We start from the raw sequence: 20,060 nt of genomic DNA, 5'->3' as shown, positions 1-20,060 counted from the left end.
ACAAGGACATACCACCATTCACAGTAGGGAAACACCACCGTACACAGTAAGGACACACCACCGTTCACAGTAGGGACACACCACCATTCACAGTAGGGACACACCACTGTTCACAGTAAGGACACACCACTGTTCACAGCAGGGACACACCAATGTACACAGTAGGGACACACCACCGTTCACAGTAGGGACACACCACCGTTCACAGTAGGGACACACCACTGTACACAGTAGGGACACACCACCGTACACAGTAAGGACACACCACCGTTCACAGTAGGGACACACCACTGTACACAGTAAGGACACACCACTGTTCACAGTAGGGACACACCAACATTCACAGCAGGGACACACCACTGTACACAACAGGGACACACCACCAAATACAGTAGGGACACACCACCGTTCACAGTAGGGACACACCACCAAATACAGTAGGGACACACCACCGTTCACAGTAGGGACCCACCACCGTTCACAGTAGGGACACACCACTGTACACAGTAAGGACACACCACTGTTCACAGTAGGGACACACCAACATTCACAGCAGGGACACACCACTGTACACAACAGGGACACACCACCAAATACAGTAGGGACACACCACCGTTCACAGTAGGGACACACCACCAAATACAGTAGGGACACACCACCGTTCACAGTAGGGACCCACCACCGTTCACAGTAGGGACACACCACTGTACACAACAGGGACACACCACCAAATACAGTAGGGACACACCACCGTTCACAGTAGGGACACACCACTGTACACAGTAGGGACACACCACCGTTCACAGTAGGGACACACCACCGTACACAGTAAGGACACACCACCGTACACAGTAAGGACACACCACTGTTCACAGTATGGACACACCACCATTCACAGTAGGGACACACCACCAAATACAGTAGGGACACACCACCAAATACAGTAGGGACACACCACCATTCACAGCAGGGACACACCACCGTTCACAGTAGGGACACACCACCGTACACAGTAAGGACACACCACCGTACACAGTAAGGACACACCACTGTTCACAGTATGGACACACCACCATTCACAGTAGGGACACACCACCAAATACAGTAGGGACACACCACCATTCACAGTAGGGACACACCACCGTTCACAGTAAGGACACACCACCGTTCACAGCAGGGACACACCACCATTCACAGTAGGGACACACCACCAAATACAGTAGGGACACACCACCGTTCACAGCAGGGACACACCACTGTACACAGTAGGGACACACCACCGTTCACAGTAGGGACACACCACCGTTCACAGTAGGGACACACCACCAAATACAGTAGGGACACACCACCGTTCACAGTAGGGACCCACCACCGTTCACAGTAGGGACACACCACTGTACACAACAGGGACACACCACCAAATACAGTAGGGACACACCACCGTTCACAGTAGGGACACACCACCAAATACAGTAGGGACACACCACCGTACACAGTAGGGACACACCACCGTTCACAGTAGGGACACACCACCGTTCACAGTAGGGACACACCACCAAATACAGTAGGGACACACCACTGTACACAGTAGGGACACACCACCGTTCACAGTAGGGACACACCACCGTACACAGTAAGGACACACCACTGTTCACAGTATGGACACACCACCATTCACAGTAGGGACACACCACCAAATACAGTAGGGACACACCACCAAATACAGTAGGGACACACCACCGTTCACAGTAGGGACACACCACCAAATACAGTAGGGACACACCACCATTCACAGTAGGGACACACCACCAAATACAGTAGGGACACACCACCGTTCACAGCAGGGACACACCACTGTACACAGTAGGGACACACCACCGTTCACAGTAGGGACACACCACCGTTCACAGTAGGGACACACCACCGTTCACAGTAGGGACACACCACCGTTCACAGTAGGGACACACCACCGTTCACAGTAGGGACACACCACCGTTCACAGTAGGGACACACCACTGTACACAGCAGGGACACACCACTGTACACAGCAGGGACACACCACTGTACACAACAGGGACACACCACTGTACACAACAGGGACACACCACTGTACACAGTGGGGATACACTACTGTATACAACAAGGACATACCACTGTACACAGTAGGGACACACCACCGTACACAGTAGGGACACACCACTGTTCACAGTAGGGAAACACCATTGTACACAGTTGATACACACCACCATTCGCAGATGAGGTCCCAGCTAATGCCACAGGGAACAGGCCTGCTGTGGGCTCTTGTGTGTGCTTCTTCAAGCTGGTGTCACTCTGGTCCCTTACTAAAAGTTTGAATTGATAGTTTTTAATGGCCCTGTGAGGGAAGTTTTAAAGTCACGCTGTGATTTTTGCTGTGTAATTGGTGTCTGCACTGACTGTTCTGTGTTTAGCCTACACTGAAGAAGGGACATTGCTGGCCCCATGCCCCATCTCTTGAAGGTTGGGCCAGAAGTTCCTGTCTCTGGCACGTCAGTCATTCTGTGCTATACTTTCCCCACCTGGCTCAGGTGGCAGCATTGACCTCAAGCTCTCTAAGCATGAGGAAAATCTCAGGTCACATCAGCCCTGCCTTCTCAGTGGAGAGAGGAAGGAGGCCGAACATGTACTGTGTGTTGAATACTTATGTATGTGATCTCATTCATCCCCACATTTCCCTAATGGAGTTTTAGGGCCTAACCAGAAGCCCCAAAGCTCAGAGGATCTTGTAATCCCTCAAAGTACAGCTCAAGTTCTCTGAGTCCAGGGACCTCACCTGCTCCTTCCTGAAATGCTAGCCCAAAGGGCAGTAGTGTTGTTGGACCCTAGAGTACAATCACCGAGGAAGAGTCACTTCAAGAGACAGTTGAGGATTTTTATTAATTCTGTCATGACGGGTCTTTCAGCATTCGAGGAGCCAGAAAGACCCCAAATGGCTGGTACAGGCTATTTTTAGAGGAAAAGGCCACAGAAGCAAGGGAGGTTACTGGGGATTGTTCTTTAACTATTATGATTGGCTTATTGAAAAGAGCTACTACCAATAATTGTCTGGAGAGTGGTTGCCAGATCAGGTGAGGTAAGAGGGAACATCTGAGGGTCACTTTGCCCCTTTCCCAGGGACTGAGTCAGAACACCAGGAACTGAGTCAACACCTAAGGGTTATCTTACCCCTATTCAATAACTGAGTCTATTTGGAGAACATTCACAAGGACTCAGGGAGATTGTGGGAAATTCCCAACATTTCAGTACGTGCATGTGTAGTTGTTAGATCCTTGGTTCCCGGGGGAGGGGGAGGTTGGACAGCACTACTGCTGAGACTGAGAGGGCTCAGAACTGTCCTCAGAATTGTCTTACAGTTTTACATTGTGAAGTTGTCAGCACTGGAGTCTGATGGTAATCATGACTGCATCCATCACCCTATCCCTGAACTTCAAGTTCCTGTGTCAGCATCCCAGCCCAGAGATGTAGTGTGTGCAGTTAGTTCACTGGTATCCAGTACACCCTTATTGCTGTGCACCCATAACCCCATTTCATAAAGTCCTTGGATGAAGTTTCTTCCTGTACTTCTCATTCTTTCCTGCCTGTGGCTACAGTGGCCTCCATCCTAGCTCTTGTCCCTGAACCTGACCCCTCTGTCCTCTTGTGCTGGGGTGCTTTCAAATGTCAACTTGACACAAGATAGAGTCATCAGCTGAGGAAACAACTCCATGTCTGATTTCAAAGGGCTCCTCAGATCTCCAGCTCCTTTCAGCTGTGTTGACTGCAACACACTTCTTTCTCTTAGACTGGTTCCACTCCCTGTCAGCAGCTCTCCTTGCCTCTGGCATCTCCAGCTTCTTGGGATCTCCAAGGCCACCCAGGAGTCCGCTTCACAGCTTCATGCAATGACCTTTGTAGGCCTCCAAACAGGGACACCCCTAATATGCCTGGCCTCAACAGCTTTGCTTAGTCATAGAGGGAGATTCCATAACCCCTTTCTTGTATTCTTGACTCTAAAGCCAGAACTGTGTAGCCTAAGCTGGTCCACGCCTTTAATCCCAGCACTCAGGAGGAATTCCAGGAACACTCTCTCAAGGAAACCAGCCTGCTGGGGCAGGGACATGCCCCACTTATTCAAATAATTTTCACCAGCTTTGTGTTTTCTGTGGTTTCCTTCACTGCCTAAGCTTGACTGACCTAGAACTCACTCTGTAGATGAGGCTGGCCTCAGACTCAGGGGTCCATCAGCTGCTGCCTTGGAGTCTGGGAGTAAAGGTGTGTACCACGACCAGCCCTAAGCTTTTCCTTAATTCCTTTTCATCAGTCGGCAGCTTAGCTGAGTGGGCTCTTGCTCTGAGGTCACCACTCCTTTGTTCCAGCTACCCTCAGACTTTTCCTTCCTCGGTCCACACCTCCTAGACCCCTTCTCTTCACAAACTGTGCAGTTTGTGTTCTTCCTTGCTTAGCTTAGTCCTTGCTGTTAGAGTCTGCCTAAGACTGACCACTAAGAAACACACATGGCCCAGGAATCTCCTCTGCCAAAGCTCAGGCATAAATTTTGGACAAGGGCAGAAAGCAGCCACATTCTTTGCCAAAATATCACAAGAATGATCTCTAGGCCACGTACTAAAATTCTTATCCCCTGAAACCTCCTGAGTATGGCTCCCACAGTTTAAAGCGTGTTCAACAGCACTGTCTTCTATGCTCCTTCCTACTGGGATGGCCCATTAGGCCCCACTTAGAGCACTCACCTGCTGTTGTAATCCACAGCCTTAGTATGTTCCATAGTCCTCTGAACAAACACATGCTCAGGCCTTTTACCAGAACATCCCAGTCCATGACCATGCAGACCACGCATTCAAATCCATGAACTGCCTGCCTGAAACACTGGGGTGATAGTTGACACCGACTGAGCCTGTGCCTAACACGGGTGGCTAAACAGCCGAGACTAGATAGGCCATGAGCCTAGAAGAAAAGCAAATCGTATTGTTCTGGTAAAGGAACACAGCAGCAGAATGACTCCTAACTACCTTCTGCTGTACCCGTAGAGCAGTGCCTCCCCCAGCCAGGGTCACAGAAGCTGCTTCCCGCAGGAGATGGGAACGAATAGAGAGCCACACTGGCCAGTGTGCTGAGAGTGAGAGACTCTGAAACACTGGGTCCTAAATGGGCTGTCTTCATCGGTCCCTCCTCAGCACTCGGAGAACTGTGGAAGAGGAGACAGGAAAACATTATGAGCCAGAGCTGGTAGAGAACAAGGAAACAGCCTTTAATCCCAGCACTTGGGAGGCAGAGGCGGGTGGATCTCTGTGAGTTCAAGACCAGCCTGGTCTACAAGACCTAGTTCCAGGATGGCTAGGGCTGTTACACAGAGAAACCCTGTCTAGAAAAACCAGAGAGAGAGAGAGTCTTCCAGACCCAACTGGACTGATGCACAGTTGAAATGGCACAGACCGGCAGCATGCAAAGGCCCTGCATGGATCCAACCAATGCTGTCCTAGTCCTGAGAGAGGGAGGGGTAGACAAGAGCCCCCATCCCTAACCACAAAGCTATCTCCAGCTGCTAACCACTTGCAGAACAAAAATCAGTTTTCTCTAATGGAGTGTCATTGTAGGCATATAAGCCACACTTAAAGGCAGGTCCATGCCCCCCACTATGTGTGTGTGTTCAGCCTCTGGAATCCTGAAGAAGCAAGCTGTATCGCAGTGAAGGGATGGACTTGCTAGCAAGGCGTGGGCAAGCCAGCAAGAGTCCTTCTCCTTGTCTTTATATAGGCTGCTGTAGGTGTGGCCCAGATTGGAGGTTCGTCCTCTTGCCTCGAGATCAGATTAAAGTTCCTCTTCCTACTTCCTGCTAAGCAAAAGTCCCTCACTCATGGGTTTTGCATTTTTGGATTTTAGTTAATTCCACATGTAGTCAAGTTGATAACCAAAATAGTCATCACAATGGTATTTTTTGGAGACAGTTGTCTTCTATTGCTTTGTTTGGACATTTTTTATATCTTACTGGTCTTTTGCTTGTATTTTATGGTTTCCTATTTGATGTTTTTATGGTGTATGTGTGTGATCGCACAGGCACATGCCTGGGTGTGTGTTGTGTTTCCTATTCCTTTTTTTATTCTGGTTTGTTTGTATTTGCCTGTATTTTTTTTAAATACAGAGAGAAAGAAAACATGGAGTTGATGGGTGGAAGGTGGGGAGTTTCTATGAGGAGATAAAGGAGGAAAATTGATCAGAATAGATTTTATGAAAAAATTATTTTCAATTAAGAAAATGAAAACTGCCTTAATGTTTTCATATATATATAGAGAGAGACTGGAGGTGGTAGCACTCAGGAGCAGAGACAGACAAATCTCTGTGAGTTCGAGGCCAGTGTGGTTTATAAGAGCTAGTTCCAGGACTGTTACATTGAGATACAATGTCTTGAAAAAAATACAAATAAATTTAAAGCAAGTGGAGATACTATATGCACCACAGTGTCATAAAGTTCAGGCCCAAGGAGCTGGCTGACTGAGCACCCTCACCTGAGACCCAGGACCTTCATTCATGGCCTGGACAGCCCGGTTCAAATCCCAGCAGCCCTCTGATTGAGCTGTCCTGTTTGCTGTGGGCCAGTCTTGGTACAGTACCTGACTTGCCGGGACTTTAGAATGGACATCTAGGAGCATTGCAGCATTCTCTCTCAAGGTGGCAGGAGGAGGGTCATTGGAACTCCTGGGAAGTAGTCCGCCATGTTCAAGGTCTGAGCTAGCAGCTTGGCCACAGGGAAAGGAACCAACGGAGCCTCCGAGGGTCCTCAGCACAGGCGCACGTTATCTGGGGGCAGCTGAAGAAGACACTTGCAGGTCCGTGGCACTTGCAAACCTGGATTCAGAACTAGTTAACCAGGTCACTCACACTATGTGAAATTTCAGCCCCGTTATCAGAGCCTTCTCCTAGTCCCTGTGCTAGGCGGTACTGCTGTTTCTCCAGCTTAGGCCGTTAGCTGTGCACTAGACTGAAGCCTCACCTCTGCTGTGTGGCTCCTCCCCCTCCCCAGAAAGTTCCACTAGAGATGCATGACTGGGGTGCAACGCCTGGGTGACAGTCTCTGAAACTTCTATAATAAGCCCTGGAGTCTTCTGGCAGAAAGCACCTCTTAAGAGAAGTGTGTGTGTGTGTTCGTGTGTTCCCCCTCCTCCTGTCTCCCCTCTCCCTCTCTCCCTCTCCTCTCCCCTTCCTTTCCTTTCTCTCCCTCTTTCTCTTTCTCTCTCCCTCTCTGCCCCTCTCTCCCTCTCTACCTCCCTCTTCTCTCTCCCTCTTCCCCCTTCCTCCATCTCTTCCCTCCTCTCTTCCCCCTTTCCCTCTTCCTCCCCTCCCTCCCGACCCATTCTCTTCCCCTCTTCTCAGTTCTCTCCTCTCTTCCCTGTTCCCTTTACCCCCATCTTCCCTTTAATCCCACATCCCACTCTCCCTCTCCCTTACCACCCCACCTTGCTGAAAGAAGAGAGAAGGGAAGGAGAAATGATACATAAAGTTTCCCAACTCCTTGAATCATTAGAGACATTTTCTCCACAAAACATGAATGTATCTCTAAACCTTTAACACTTTTATGTGACTCTACTCTTTATGTCTTATGTTTTTAACCCTATGCGTGGTGAGCACCTGTGGTGATTTGAACAAGAATTGGCCCATAGGCCCATAGATTCAAATACTTGGTCACTAGGGAGTGGCACTGTTAGGAGCTGTGGCCTTATTGGAGGAAGTGTGTCAGTGGGATGGACTTTGGGGTTTCAAATGCTTAAGCCAGTCCCAGTGCCTCTGGCTGCCTGGTGCCTGCAGATCTGGACATAGATCTCTCAGCTAGTCCCCAGCAGCACATCTGCCTGCACATCTGCCAGCACACTGCCATGCTCCCTGTCATGCGGATAATGCACTAAACCTCTGAACTGTAAGCCAGCCCCAATTAAACATTTTCTTTTATAAGCATTGCCGTGATCAGGTATCAGTGACTGAGATGGCATCTTATCAGAAGAGCTGCACTGTTTCTTTTATCTTTTCATTGGGGCGATCCATGAGGAAAGCATTTTGGTGGCACTGAGAGCCTGACCTCACACACTAACAATGCAGCTAACAGTGACTGGCATGACCACAGAGACACAAAGAGAAACAGATCGATCTACCGCCACTGTGACCACCTAAGTGAGCCTCTCGGAGCTAATGAACACAGGCCAGGAGCACAGAGTAAGTGTAGGCAGTGTGAGTTGCAGCACCAAGGATGGCGAGCTCACCGGGGACCTCCAGAGCAGCAAGGAGGGCCACCCTTGGAAGCAGTGGCCTCGTGTACCCGTCATTTCTGCAGTATCAGCCCTGAGTTCCTCCTGCTCCCACTTCATACGGGTTACTTTCTGACCGGATTCCTTCATCTCTGCATTCCAGCCTTTCTTAGCTCAGATGCTTCGTGGGGCTTTTCCTAAGTGTGCAGTTTTGTGGGCTGTGCAGATTTTGGACTCATGTCTGATGCCCAGCGCAGTGTCAGGACACAGCATCAACTCCAGTGCCAGGGCCTCTCAAAGCCATCTTTCCCTCCTCTCTGGGTTCATCATTTTAGGGAGTGGGCCTGCTCTTCTCCATTGTTTTTCTTATGCCTCTGGGTTGTGACATCTTTGGGGGTGTAATGACCATTTCACAGGGGTCACCTAAGACCATGGGAGAACACAGATATTTACAATATAATTCATAACAGTACTAAATTACAGTTATGAAGTAGCAATGAAAATAACTTTATGGTTGGAAGTTGCTGCATCATGGGAAACTGTATTAAAGGGTCACAGCGTTAGGAGGGCTGAGGCCCACTGTCCACGCTGTTTGTGGATTGTATAAAGGGTCACAGCATTAGGATGGCTGAGGCCACTGTCCTGTCTGTGGACTGTATAAAGGGTCACAGTGTTAGGAGGGCTGAGGCCCACTGTCCACGCTGTCTGTGGATTGTATAAAGGGTCACAGCATTAGGATGGCTGAGGCCCACTGTCCTGTCTGTGGACTGTATAAAGGGTCACAGTGTTAGGAGGGCTGAGGACCACTGTCCACGCTGTCTGTGGATTGTATAAAGTGTCACAGCGTTAGGAGGGCTGAGGACCACTGTCCACGCTGTCTGTGGATTGTATAAAGGGTCACAGCATTAGGAGGGCTGAGGACCACTGTCCACGCTGTCTGTGGATTGTATAAAGGGTCACAGCATTAGGAGGGCTGAGGACCACTGTCCACGCTGTCTGTGGATTGTATAAAGGGTCACAGTGTTAGGAGGGCTGAGGACCACTGTCCACGCTGTCTGTGGATTGTATAAAGAGTCACAGCATTAGGAGGGCTGAGGACCACTGTCCACGCTGTCTGTGGATTGTATAAAGGGTCACAGTGTTAGGAGGGCTGAGGACCACTGTCCACGCTGTCTGTGGACTGTATAAAGGGTCACAGTGTTAGGAGGGCTGAGGACCACTGTCCACGCTGTCTGTGGACTGTATACAGGGTCACAGCATTAGGAGGGCTGAGGACCACTGTCCACGCTGTCTGTGGACTGTATACAGGGTCACAGCATTAGGAGGGCTGAGGACCACTGTCCACGCTGTCTGTGGATTGTATAAAGGGTCACAGTGTTAGGAGGGCTGAGGACCACTGTCCACGCTGTCTGTGGATTGTATAAAGGGTCACAGTGTTAGGAGGGCTGAGGACCACTGTCCACGCTGTCTGTGGATTGTATAAAGGGTCACAGTGTTAGGAGGGCTGAGGACCACTGTCCACGCTGTCTGTGGACTGTATAAAGGGTCACAGCATTAGGAGGGCTGAGGACCACTGTCCACGCTGTCTGTGGACTGTATAAAGGGTCACAGTGTTAGGAGGGCTGAGGACCACTGTCCACGCTGTCTGTGGACTGTATAAAGGGTCACAGTGTTAGGAGGGCTGAGGCCCACTGTCCACGCTGTCTGTGGACTGTATAAAGAGTCACAGTGTTAGGAGGGCTGAGGACCACTGTCCACGCTGTCTGTGGATTGTATAAAGAGTCACAGTGTTAGGAGGGCTGAGGACCACTGTCCACACTGTCTGTGGATTTTATAAAGGGTCATAGCATTAGGAGGGCTGAGGACCACTGTCCACGCTGTCTGTGGACTCTATAAAGAGTCACAGCGTTAGGAGGGCTGAGAACCACTGTCCACGCTGTCTGTGGATTGTATAAAGAGTCACAGTGTTAGGAGGGCTGAGGACCACTGTCCACGCTGTCTGTGGCAGCTGCGTTCTCACTCTGCTTTCCTTTTCTCATTAAATCCTCATGACATCACAGGCAGGTGGAGTGCACAGTGGTAATTTACCTAACCTACGATTCAACACCCCAATTTAGAGGGAAGGACTTATGCTCATCCCTGTCACTAAACTGGTGCTTCACACATAGTCGATGCTTAGTAATACTTGTTGAATAAATTCACACAGAGAGGCTCTGAAGAACAGATGTGGAATTGAATTGGTCATTTCAATATCCATTTATTAAAGCTTTAATACATTATTACAGGAAGTGCAGAAGCCAGCAATCTGAAGAAAGAGAGTGCTGGTTGCCCACACATTTTCCAACCCTCTATCCAAATAATCATTTCCATTCTGAGTCCTGCAGGCCAGAGTGGGAGGGAGGATGTGCTGAGCGCTAAGATGCTGGGCCTGTGTGTGCCTTGTTGAGCTGCTGAGGGAACACAGAATGCCTCTTCCGTGCTGGGACTCTTGGCACATTGATTGCTAGGTCCAAGATTTCTCCCTCAAGGTTCTGATGGATTTTGCGAGACCAGATAGGTACCTGTGTGAGGTCCTTGTTCAAAACCAGGCCCACACAAACACAGCACAAGGATAGCCAGATGCACCTTGGGGCAGCGGGGAATTTGCTTCTCTGCTGTCTGCTCTCACAGACACTGAACTTCTCAGGTTGCAGAAATGAGCAGGATGTGTTGTTCCCCTGTAAGGAGTAGACAGGTACCCGCTTCATCATCTTGCTTCTAGCGGGCACTTACTCTTTGACAGTTCTATACCATTTATTTCCTAGTCTGTCTTATTTCATGTGAGTAGATAGGGAAATGGCTCCAGCCCTCTCAGGTGATCACCTTTTGTCTTCTAGGAACTCGCTGGCGGAAGGAACAGACCAAGGACCTGCAGCAAGTACTAAAGGCCATCGACCAAGACATTCCACTGGTGCTGGTCAGTGGCAACCATGACTTGGGCAACATCCCCACCGCCGAGACTGTGGAGGAGTTCTGCCAGACATGGGGAGATGACTACTTCAGCTTCTGGGTGGGGGGCGTCCTCTTCCTGGTGCTCAATTCCCAGTTCTTTTATGATGCCTCCAAGTGCCCTGCACTGAAGCAGGCCCAGGAGCACTGGCTTGACCAGCAGCTGAGCATCGCGGAGCAGCGGAAGTGCCAGCATGCCATCGTCTTCCAGCACATCCCGCTGTTCCTGTGCAGCATTGACGAGGAAGACGACTACTTCAACCTCACCAAGGCCGTGCGGAAGGAGCTGGCAAGCAAGCTTACTAGAGCAGGTAACGCCTGGGGCCTGGGGGTGTCCCCTTCTTTCTATCACTCAGCAAAGTGAAAAGGAGACAGAGTTTCAGAGGGACTGGTTCTCATCCCAGTTCATTATTCACCAGTAGTTTGGCTGTGGACAAGTTGCCAAATCCTTCCTGCCTCGGTTTCTGCAGATATCATAGGATGGTTATGAACAGTAATCCTAGGAATTGTGTAGGATGGCCCCTGACCTCTGAGCACCAACCTGAAGTAAACGCCCACATTTGAGGATGGGCGCCTTGGAGGTGAGGGGTCCTAGCAGAAGAGCTGGAAACAGCCTTCTTCATCTCTGTGGGAAGCATGAACTGGCTGGAGGTCAGGTAAGCCTTGAGAAGAGGCGTCCTCCCACCGTCCTCACGTACCATGCCGGAAACCTGGGCTGAGGCTGCATAGAGGGGTCCTGGGATCTTTATGGGTTCACCTGTATGGGAGTACATTGTGATTCCTTCCTGAATTAGGACAGGGAGATAGATGTATGTATAGGATCTCTCTGATGTAGACTTGCAACTTACCATTTGTGTGATCTACAAGTGTGCAATCGGGTAATGAAGATGCCCTGTTTTTAAAGCTTTATCTTAGCCATTGATGGCATAACTCCCTCGTGCTAGCCCCTGCCACCTGCCACTCCTCAGATCCCCTCCCTCTAAAGAAATGGAATGCCCTGGGTTTCTTGCCTAAGTGATCAGTGGTTTCCAGGACTCCAACTAAGACAGCTACATGTCCTGTCCCCAGCTCCCCTCTTAGACTGCTCCACAGCTTATTCGTGTGGAACTCTTGGGACATGTGAATCCTTTCATTTGGTTATTACAGGAAGAAGCAGGGAAGGAGATATCTCACCCAAGAACCAGAATTTATTAAACAGAAGAAAAAACAAAACTTAAAAACAATCCTCACTACTCTTTTCTTCATCTTTTACTGTTCAGTGTGTTTTTTTTGCTTGTGAAAGTCCAATGAGCACTTTTGTGCTTCTGAGACATTTTACAAAAAGCTTGCATAATGAGAGACATTTTCCAACTGTTCCATGGAGATGAGGTTGGGAACTTCCACTAAAGGCCTTTGAAATTTTATGCCATGCTTGAGTTAGTGTGGAAAATGTTTCTGATGCCAAGGAAGTATCGTGCCAGGGTGGTACCCACTCCACTGTGGAGATGGTTTGCAACAGAGAGTGAAGCCAGTAGAACATTCAGTGCCACCAAAACCAGCCCTTCCACAGCAAATGGAAGTCGGTGCAAATGTTCCCTTCCTGCTCTCTGTTCTTCTGTCAACATCCTCAAGGTAGCATGTGGGTCTGGGCTGCCCGGCCCACGGCAGAGCACATGCCATCTGTGAGGATGCCCAGATGCTGAGAGGACCCACAGTGTTAGCAGGGCAGCCTTGGAGAACACGGGGTACCTGCCCACCCAGAGCTCAGAGGGCCTTGCATGTAGGATACAACAGCTCTAACAGATTCTTGAACCAGGTGTCTTGTCAGCATGTCTACCCAAGAGTGTGTATGCCTCCGAGGTGAATCTCATGGCCCATCTGGCAAAGGCTGATCCACAACCATGAGGCTGGACAAGCCCTGGCCATGCAGCCCCTTCCCATAGGCAGAGCTAAACAGGAAGACAAATTACAATTTGAAAGTTGCTTTGTGAGCATGAGGCAGAGCAAGAATTCACCTTCCTTTTCTATTCCTGGTGGATATCAGACCCTGGCATCCTGCGGGCTCTGGGCTCAAAGGGGCCTCCTTGCCTGGCAAGATCGTGTTCATCCTAGCCGGGTGGTGGTGGCGCACGCCTTTAATCCCAGCACTTGGGAGGGAGAGGCAGGCGGATCTCTGTGAGTTCGAGGCCAGCCTGGTCTACAAGAGCTAGTTCCAGGACAGGAACCAAAAGCTACGGAGAAACCCTGTCTCGAAAAATCAAAAAAAAAAAAAAAAAAAAAAAAGATCGTGTTCATCCATGGGCCTGTTTCATGAAGAAGCTACATAGCCAGGCCCTCAGAACCCTCTCCTACCCCAGCCCAAGATCCAGCTCCTTAGCTTGCCCTTCCCAGAGCCTTTTGCCCTGACTGCCTCCATGTCACACGGCAAAACCTGTTCAGTGTTCACCTGTTCCGTATAAAGCTCCTTTCTCCACAATTCTTTGTCAGTGTTTCCTTGATCCCAGAGCTTGTCAAGGGGGTTGCAAGTGTTGACATTGTTATGATACAGTGCCAGTGGGACCCTGGCAGGTAAGGACCACAGCGGGTGACAAAATATACCATGCAGACATAGTTTGGCTGTGGAGTTTATTGAGAGGAGAGGAAGGTAGGAGAGAGGGAGAGAGAGAGAGAGAGAGAGAGAGAGAGAGAGAGAGAGAGAGAGAGAGAGAGAGAGAGAGGAAGAAGGAGGAAGAGGTGGAGGAGGAGGAGGAGGAGGAGGGAGAGGGAAGAAGGAGGGAGAGGGGGAGAGGGAAGAAGGAAGAGGGGCGGAGGCAGAGACCTGTTTGCCTCAGTGGGAAGAGAGAGAGAGAGCTCCAGTGGGCGGAGCTTGTCTCTTAAGGAGACATTTGCACCTCCATATAGTCAGGGAACTGCTTGCCATAGGCAGAGAGGTGCCAGGTTCCCAAGGGGCAGGGTCAAGGTGTGCCTGGATGCTAACATTCCTCCCTTCTTTTTTTATTAAAAAGGTGAGGGGTTAGGCATGGAAGGTTAAGGAGATGAGGGCATCAAGTTCTCAAGACTGCTTCCTGCTGACTTTGGGCTGCTGAAATCTTGGTGAACCTGAGGAAGCTGGGATACTGGCCACATCCTGGGATAGGTGGCTGTTTCACTGCTGGTCAGGCTGTGGATCTGTGGAACTGTCCAGTGTTTTTTGGACCTAGCACGGTTCTAACAGAGCAGAGGACAAGATTAAGTTTAGGAAAAAGATTCTTTAGGTCCTGGTGACTGAATGGGAGGGTATTAGGACCAGGGGAATGTGGGGAGGCCTGGGCGCTTAGTACCTGGTAATTGAGGGAGGGGTGCACCTGACCTGTTTGAAGTGAATCCTCCAAGTTGGCTCCCTGGATCTTACAGGAACTCTTTGAGTTTGTGATAATGTCAGTTTTAGACGCATTAGCATTTTTACTGTTTATAATCTGGATCGAAATTTGTTCTGTGGAAATGGCAGTACACGCATTTCCGAAATGACAATGACAAATGTTTCTGCACAGTGAAAAGTATCTTCTAGGTCTGTAGTTAGAAAACGACCAAGGAGGATTTAAAATCTTGATCTTGCAGTTATGGTAGTAGTCGTACTCTGCCAGAGCTAGATTATTGGTTTATCAGAATTTTATTGATTAGTGTTTAGAATGTGGGCCCTTGGAGTCCTAACATAACAGCAGCAGAATGAAAGAGAGAAATCTGGAACATGTTTTATCTTTTCAAACATCTCAAATCACTTGTCTTTGCTGTGACTTCAGCTTTTATCCTCAGACCTCTGTAACTTGCATATACACACTTTAATAGCCTGTGTTTGTACACCCTGAAACACCTTAGACCCTAAGACAGTCTCAGATCCTCACATCCAGAGCTTTGCATCTTCAAACACCCTTTATGTAAACATGGCAAGAAGTTATCTTGACTTCTGTTTTGTGAGGTTGTCCTTTTAAACCGGCAAACCTCCCAGCTGTCAAACTGCATCAGAGTTCTTGAGGAGCATAAAATTTTACTTGAGTTATTGATTTAAAAATGACAGAGACTTGATTGGCTACCTAGACAGTCAGTCACTTCCCAGGGTCCTCCATGATCACTCAGGGCAGGGCTGGCAGCGTGGGGCCTGACGGGCTTCAGAAGATCCTGTGGACTAGGAGTTTGTGGGAGGACCAGCCTGCCTTGCCCTGGGCAGTTGATTCCTCAGTGCCCTGTTGTCCACGGTCTGGAGGGGTCCTTACAGCAGCTGACTGTGGGCTCCTTGGAGTTAGAGACAGTGTCCGTCTGCCTCTGCCTCCAAGAGCTCTGCCTCCGAGAGCTCTGGCTCAGGTGTTATCTCAGTGGCCAGCGCACAGGGCGCAGTCAGTGCCCAGGACGTGCCCTGGGACACGCACACGCAGGAAAGACTCTAATTCAGATTGTCTGCCCCACATCACAGGGTGCCATGGCCTTTTGTCTCTCCTCCTCATTCGCCTGCCTTGTCCTCTGGGGTCACTCAGCAGTCTGTTCTCCCCCTTCTGGGATAGGAGATACCTCCCCTAAACAAGCCTACTTCACCAGGGAGGTGGAAGCCCTTCCTGCGTTCATGGGTGGGATTCCATGGCGTACTAAGCCAGGCCCTGTCAGACAGAGAACAAACACTGGCAACATCTGAAGGGGACAATATTGCCATGGCTACTGGGTTGGGAGGCATGGATAGTAGATTGGTGAGATCGGGGGCACGGGGTCAGATGCCACTGACTGCTCAGGAAAGGAGACAGTGGCTGAAGCCCCAACAACAGAACTTGAACTCATTTTGGAAAGCCAAAAGTTCAGCAATATTTGGTAAGATTCATTAACTTGAAGACCTTGATAAAGCTGGGGTGACAGTGGCAGGTAGTATTTAGTGTTGCCTCTAGCTTTTGTCCCCCACGGCAATATTATTTCCTAATACTATTTTAGTCTCATTTTTCTCCTTGTGCTAAAATGCCAGGGCTCAAAAATATGTCAGAAGCTCATCAGATGATCAGGGTAGCTTTTAATTACGATAATTGTGTTGTTATAAAATATCCTTTTAAAGAACACATTCCTCCCCAAGCCACTGTGGAGATAAAACCCTGCTTCCTTCCAGCAAGTTTAATGAATAATTCTGAATCATTGTGTGGGATGAATAAATGATTTAATAATGAGCATCAACAATCATCTCCCATTGTTGCATTAATTTTTGTAAATGGGATGAGGTAAATGAGGAGGAAGGGCTGTCATCACACAATAGACCACCATTTGTGGAGGAATGCGCTCTGTGATCCAAAAGCCGAGAGCTTCCAACCTCAGGTTTCCCTAGAAACGGATGTTTCCTGCTTCTGCTTTTGAAGTCAATAATTTGGGGGGGGGGCTTCTTTGCGTGGTGCAAACACATTGTCAATAACTGGTAGAAATAAACAGATATCAGGGCAGGACAGGCGCACAAGTGGGAAGCAGCACCACTTATTTCCAGTCTTCTTTGCTCTGCCTGGGGATAATCAATTTCATCACATCCAAGGGATGTAGAAATTGGTTTTCTCCTTAATTCACCTGCTACCTCATTGGAGTTGCAAAGACAGATCTTAGATAATGAAATCTGGGGGAAGCTGGACATCGCCTGCTTCCTCGGGCTTCTCTCAGCAGAAAGTTACTATGTGACCCAGTTAATGCAAACGCAGTTTAAAGATCCAGTCTTCAAACAAACAAAAGCCGAAGTCTGGCTCCTTAGCTGCCCATCTTTCCCCTTAATGTCTCAGTAGCTTTGCTTTCCCCTCATTCTTAGCACAGAGCTTAAGGGCTGTGCTAAAAAGAGCCTGGGGCACATTTGGCAATTTCACAAATTCCATCAAGTTGATCTTAACTGCAAAAGTTAATGGGTAATTTCAAAGATTAGTTTCATCTCTTGCATTTGTGTGCTTTTTAACAAAGAAACAGAAAGAAAAGGTGAGCTCTCAGTCTTTGGTTTTGGTTTTAGGATTTCAGGTCTTTAAGGGGAGAACATAGAGGTCAGATTTCCAGGGCCACACTGTAGGAAGAAGAGAATGGCAGGTCCTTTGTCTCACCACTGTACTGATGTCTACATCCTGATAGCACCACGGAGTAAGGTGCCAGCTGCATTGGCTGGTGGAAATTCAGCCCTCTGCCTGTCACACGGTAGCTGCCCCTTGATAAATAATGGCATAGTGGTTAGCAGGGACAGAGCCTGGCTTGATTTGCATGGCCCCAGCAGCTGCGTCACTGGTGATGCCCACAGTGCCTGTAATGGCCAGCTGAGTTCAGGCTGCAAACACACTGCCTAGAAGAGCATTGCTGCCTAAACAGGACCTTATGCAGGGTCATGCGACCAGAGGTGGGGCTGGGCAAAGAGGAAAACATTCCTGAACATAGTGACCAAAATTTAGCTCAAAATGAAGCCCATCGCAACCTGGAGTGTTTCTTTCAGCACTGGTATTGTGTTGCATTAGTTTCAGCCTTGGTTCTGAACCTTAGCCAGGCAGTGGTGGTGCATACCTCCAATCTACAGAGTGAGTTCCGGGACAGCCAGGCAGTGGTGGTGCATGCCTCAAATCTACAGAGTGAGTTCCGGGACAGCCAGGGTTATGCAGAGATACCCTGTCTCAAATATCAAAAAGAAAACAGAGTAGCTGAACACCTGACATGTGTACACTTAGTCCTTCACGGACATCATACCCACACACCCGCAAATGCTGCTGCTTGGAGTGTCTTTGCTCAGATTTGAGATTATTATATGTTATGAATTGCAGGGTGTTTTAGATGTACACATGAAGTGTTCTGCTCTTGTGGAAACATAATAGCTTAATTGCAGAAAACAAAGAAGATTGTTTTCTACAGTCATCCCTTAGCCTGTGAGAATCAAATTAGTGTATCGCTGGATGCTGTTATGTAAGAATGGTTCATTTTAAAAGCTGTGGTTTGAGTTCCCTTTAAAATATGCTAATGGTTTTGGTTTGCGATTAGGACAGAATTTACAACAATTTCTAAAATGATCATAAAAATGTGCTTCTGCCATTTTATACTGCATTTTTCTGTGAATTGACATTCTCAGCATTGTAATTATAAAATCAAAATATCCACTCTGCAAATGTCCTATGGTATCAAGTGTTCAGCCAAGATTTAATTATCTTTTTAAATTTTACTTATTTATATGTGTTCAGGAGTTTTGCCTGCATGTGTGTCTATATATTGTGTGTATGCTTGGTGCCCACAGGGGCCAGAGTGGTATTAGATCCCCAGGGACTGGAATTATAGATGGTTGTGAGCCATTATGTAGGTGCTAGGAATTGAACCCAGGTCCTCTGGGAAGAGTAACCAGTGCTGAGCCATCTCTCCAACCCCCAAGATTTAGCTCTTTCTGTAAAAGATAAGCAAGCATACCTATTTCATTAGCATGTGGATTTGTTTTCATCTTTAATAAGTGATAAAATTATACATTTATCAAAGGATTGTGATGAGATAGTTTTATGATTTGTTGGTGGTGATTTTTATTTGCACACCTATTTTATATTTCAGAATTGTATACAAATTTCTCAAGTGAAATGGTGTCATGAGTAGGAAGACCTGAAGAGCCCTCACTGGCGTCCATAGGCTTCCTTGAAAGCCGCTAAGCTGTAAGCATTTTAGGCTTGCTGACCCGGGATATCTGTATTCAGCAATGATTTGTAATATGGAATTGACAAGACATAACGTGTCAACTGGCTATAGCCATGTTCCAACCATTTTAAAAGAGTAGACGGTGGTCCTGCTCCTGTCTGCGAGACATGTTTCCTTGCAGCAGGCACTTTTGCCACCTCAGTCCTTAGGTAGACAGTGTACATGTCTAACAACAGTGTGCTTCCTGACGTGTCTGATGGCAGTGTGCTTCCTGAAACTCTCTGTGGTAATGCGGCTGGCTCACTGTGGGGTCTGCCTACAGACCGACTCCTCTGCTTCTCAGAATGCTGTATGTCTGGGTGAGCCCAATATTATGCCTGAGGCCTGTGATGCAGTCTAGACTGGAGATGAGATGGGAAGGCCCATGGTGACATTTAAAAATGTCTGATGGTTGATGTTTATTTTAACATGTACTAAGAAAAGCATAAGCTATTTAATAATTTAAACATGGGTGCTAGGTAAGAATAGTATGGCTAGGCTATCAATAAGGGAAAAGTTGTAAAAGCGGTCCATGTGGGGTCTGATGACAGGAGAAGCTGTGTGGTGCTAGGCTATGGGTTGGGGCAGACCTTCCTCTGGTGGCCCCTTAGCCAAGTGGCATCTCTTTCTGCTTTTCATTGTCTTTGTGAAACAGAGGTTCTCATCCTGAGGTGGGTGCTGCAGATTTAATTCTCTTTTTAAATTTTTACTTATGCATTCAGGGGTTTTGAGCATGGCCGAGAAGTACTGGGCACCATGCCTGCACGTAGTGTGCTCTGTGAAGAGCTGTTTGCCCTATAGCACCCACCCCGAACTCAGGTGAGATTCCTAAACCAGGCACACTGGCTTCTTTCTTTGAGGGATCACTGAAACTGTCCTGGCAGAGCCAGGAGCGCTCCAAAGACTGCCTGCAGGCTGCTCGGGGTGGAGCTGTCCACCCTGGGCATCGTGCAAAAGCTTTTTGGCCCCAGGGGTGTGTGGGAATTACACTGCTTCAAGCTGATGTTCTTTAGAGTAGATAAGGATTGCGTGGTGTTTTTAGCTTTGCAAAAAGTATCAGGAGTTTAGAAGGGGGAGAGCCACAAATCTAGACGCAAAGTTCCTTTGAAATTTAACAATTGCATGTGACTGTTTGTTAAAGCACACACTTCCCTATTGTTC

General features: G+C 48.4%; 1 protein-coding gene across 1 annotated transcript in view; it reads left to right on the top strand.

Moving 5' to 3' along the window:
- Cpped1 (calcineurin like phosphoesterase domain containing 1) overlaps window positions 1-20,060 on the top strand; it is a 142,895-nt gene that overhangs the window by 103,166 nt on the left and 19,669 nt on the right. Inside the window, exon 3 of the mRNA XM_075942060.1 lies at window positions 11,147-11,569. Coding sequence (XP_075798175.1) covers window positions 11,147-11,569 — 423 coding nt within the window. The remainder of the gene's footprint in view (window positions 1-11,146; window positions 11,570-20,060) is intronic.

This window comes from Microtus pennsylvanicus, chromosome 11, assembly GCF_037038515.1.
Source record: "Microtus pennsylvanicus isolate mMicPen1 chromosome 11, mMicPen1.hap1, whole genome shotgun sequence".
Classification (NCBI taxonomy): domain Eukaryota; kingdom Metazoa; phylum Chordata; class Mammalia; order Rodentia; family Cricetidae; genus Microtus; species Microtus pennsylvanicus.
Note: the sequence above shows the minus strand (reverse complement) of the source record. Positions and strands in the feature narration are given on the sequence as shown.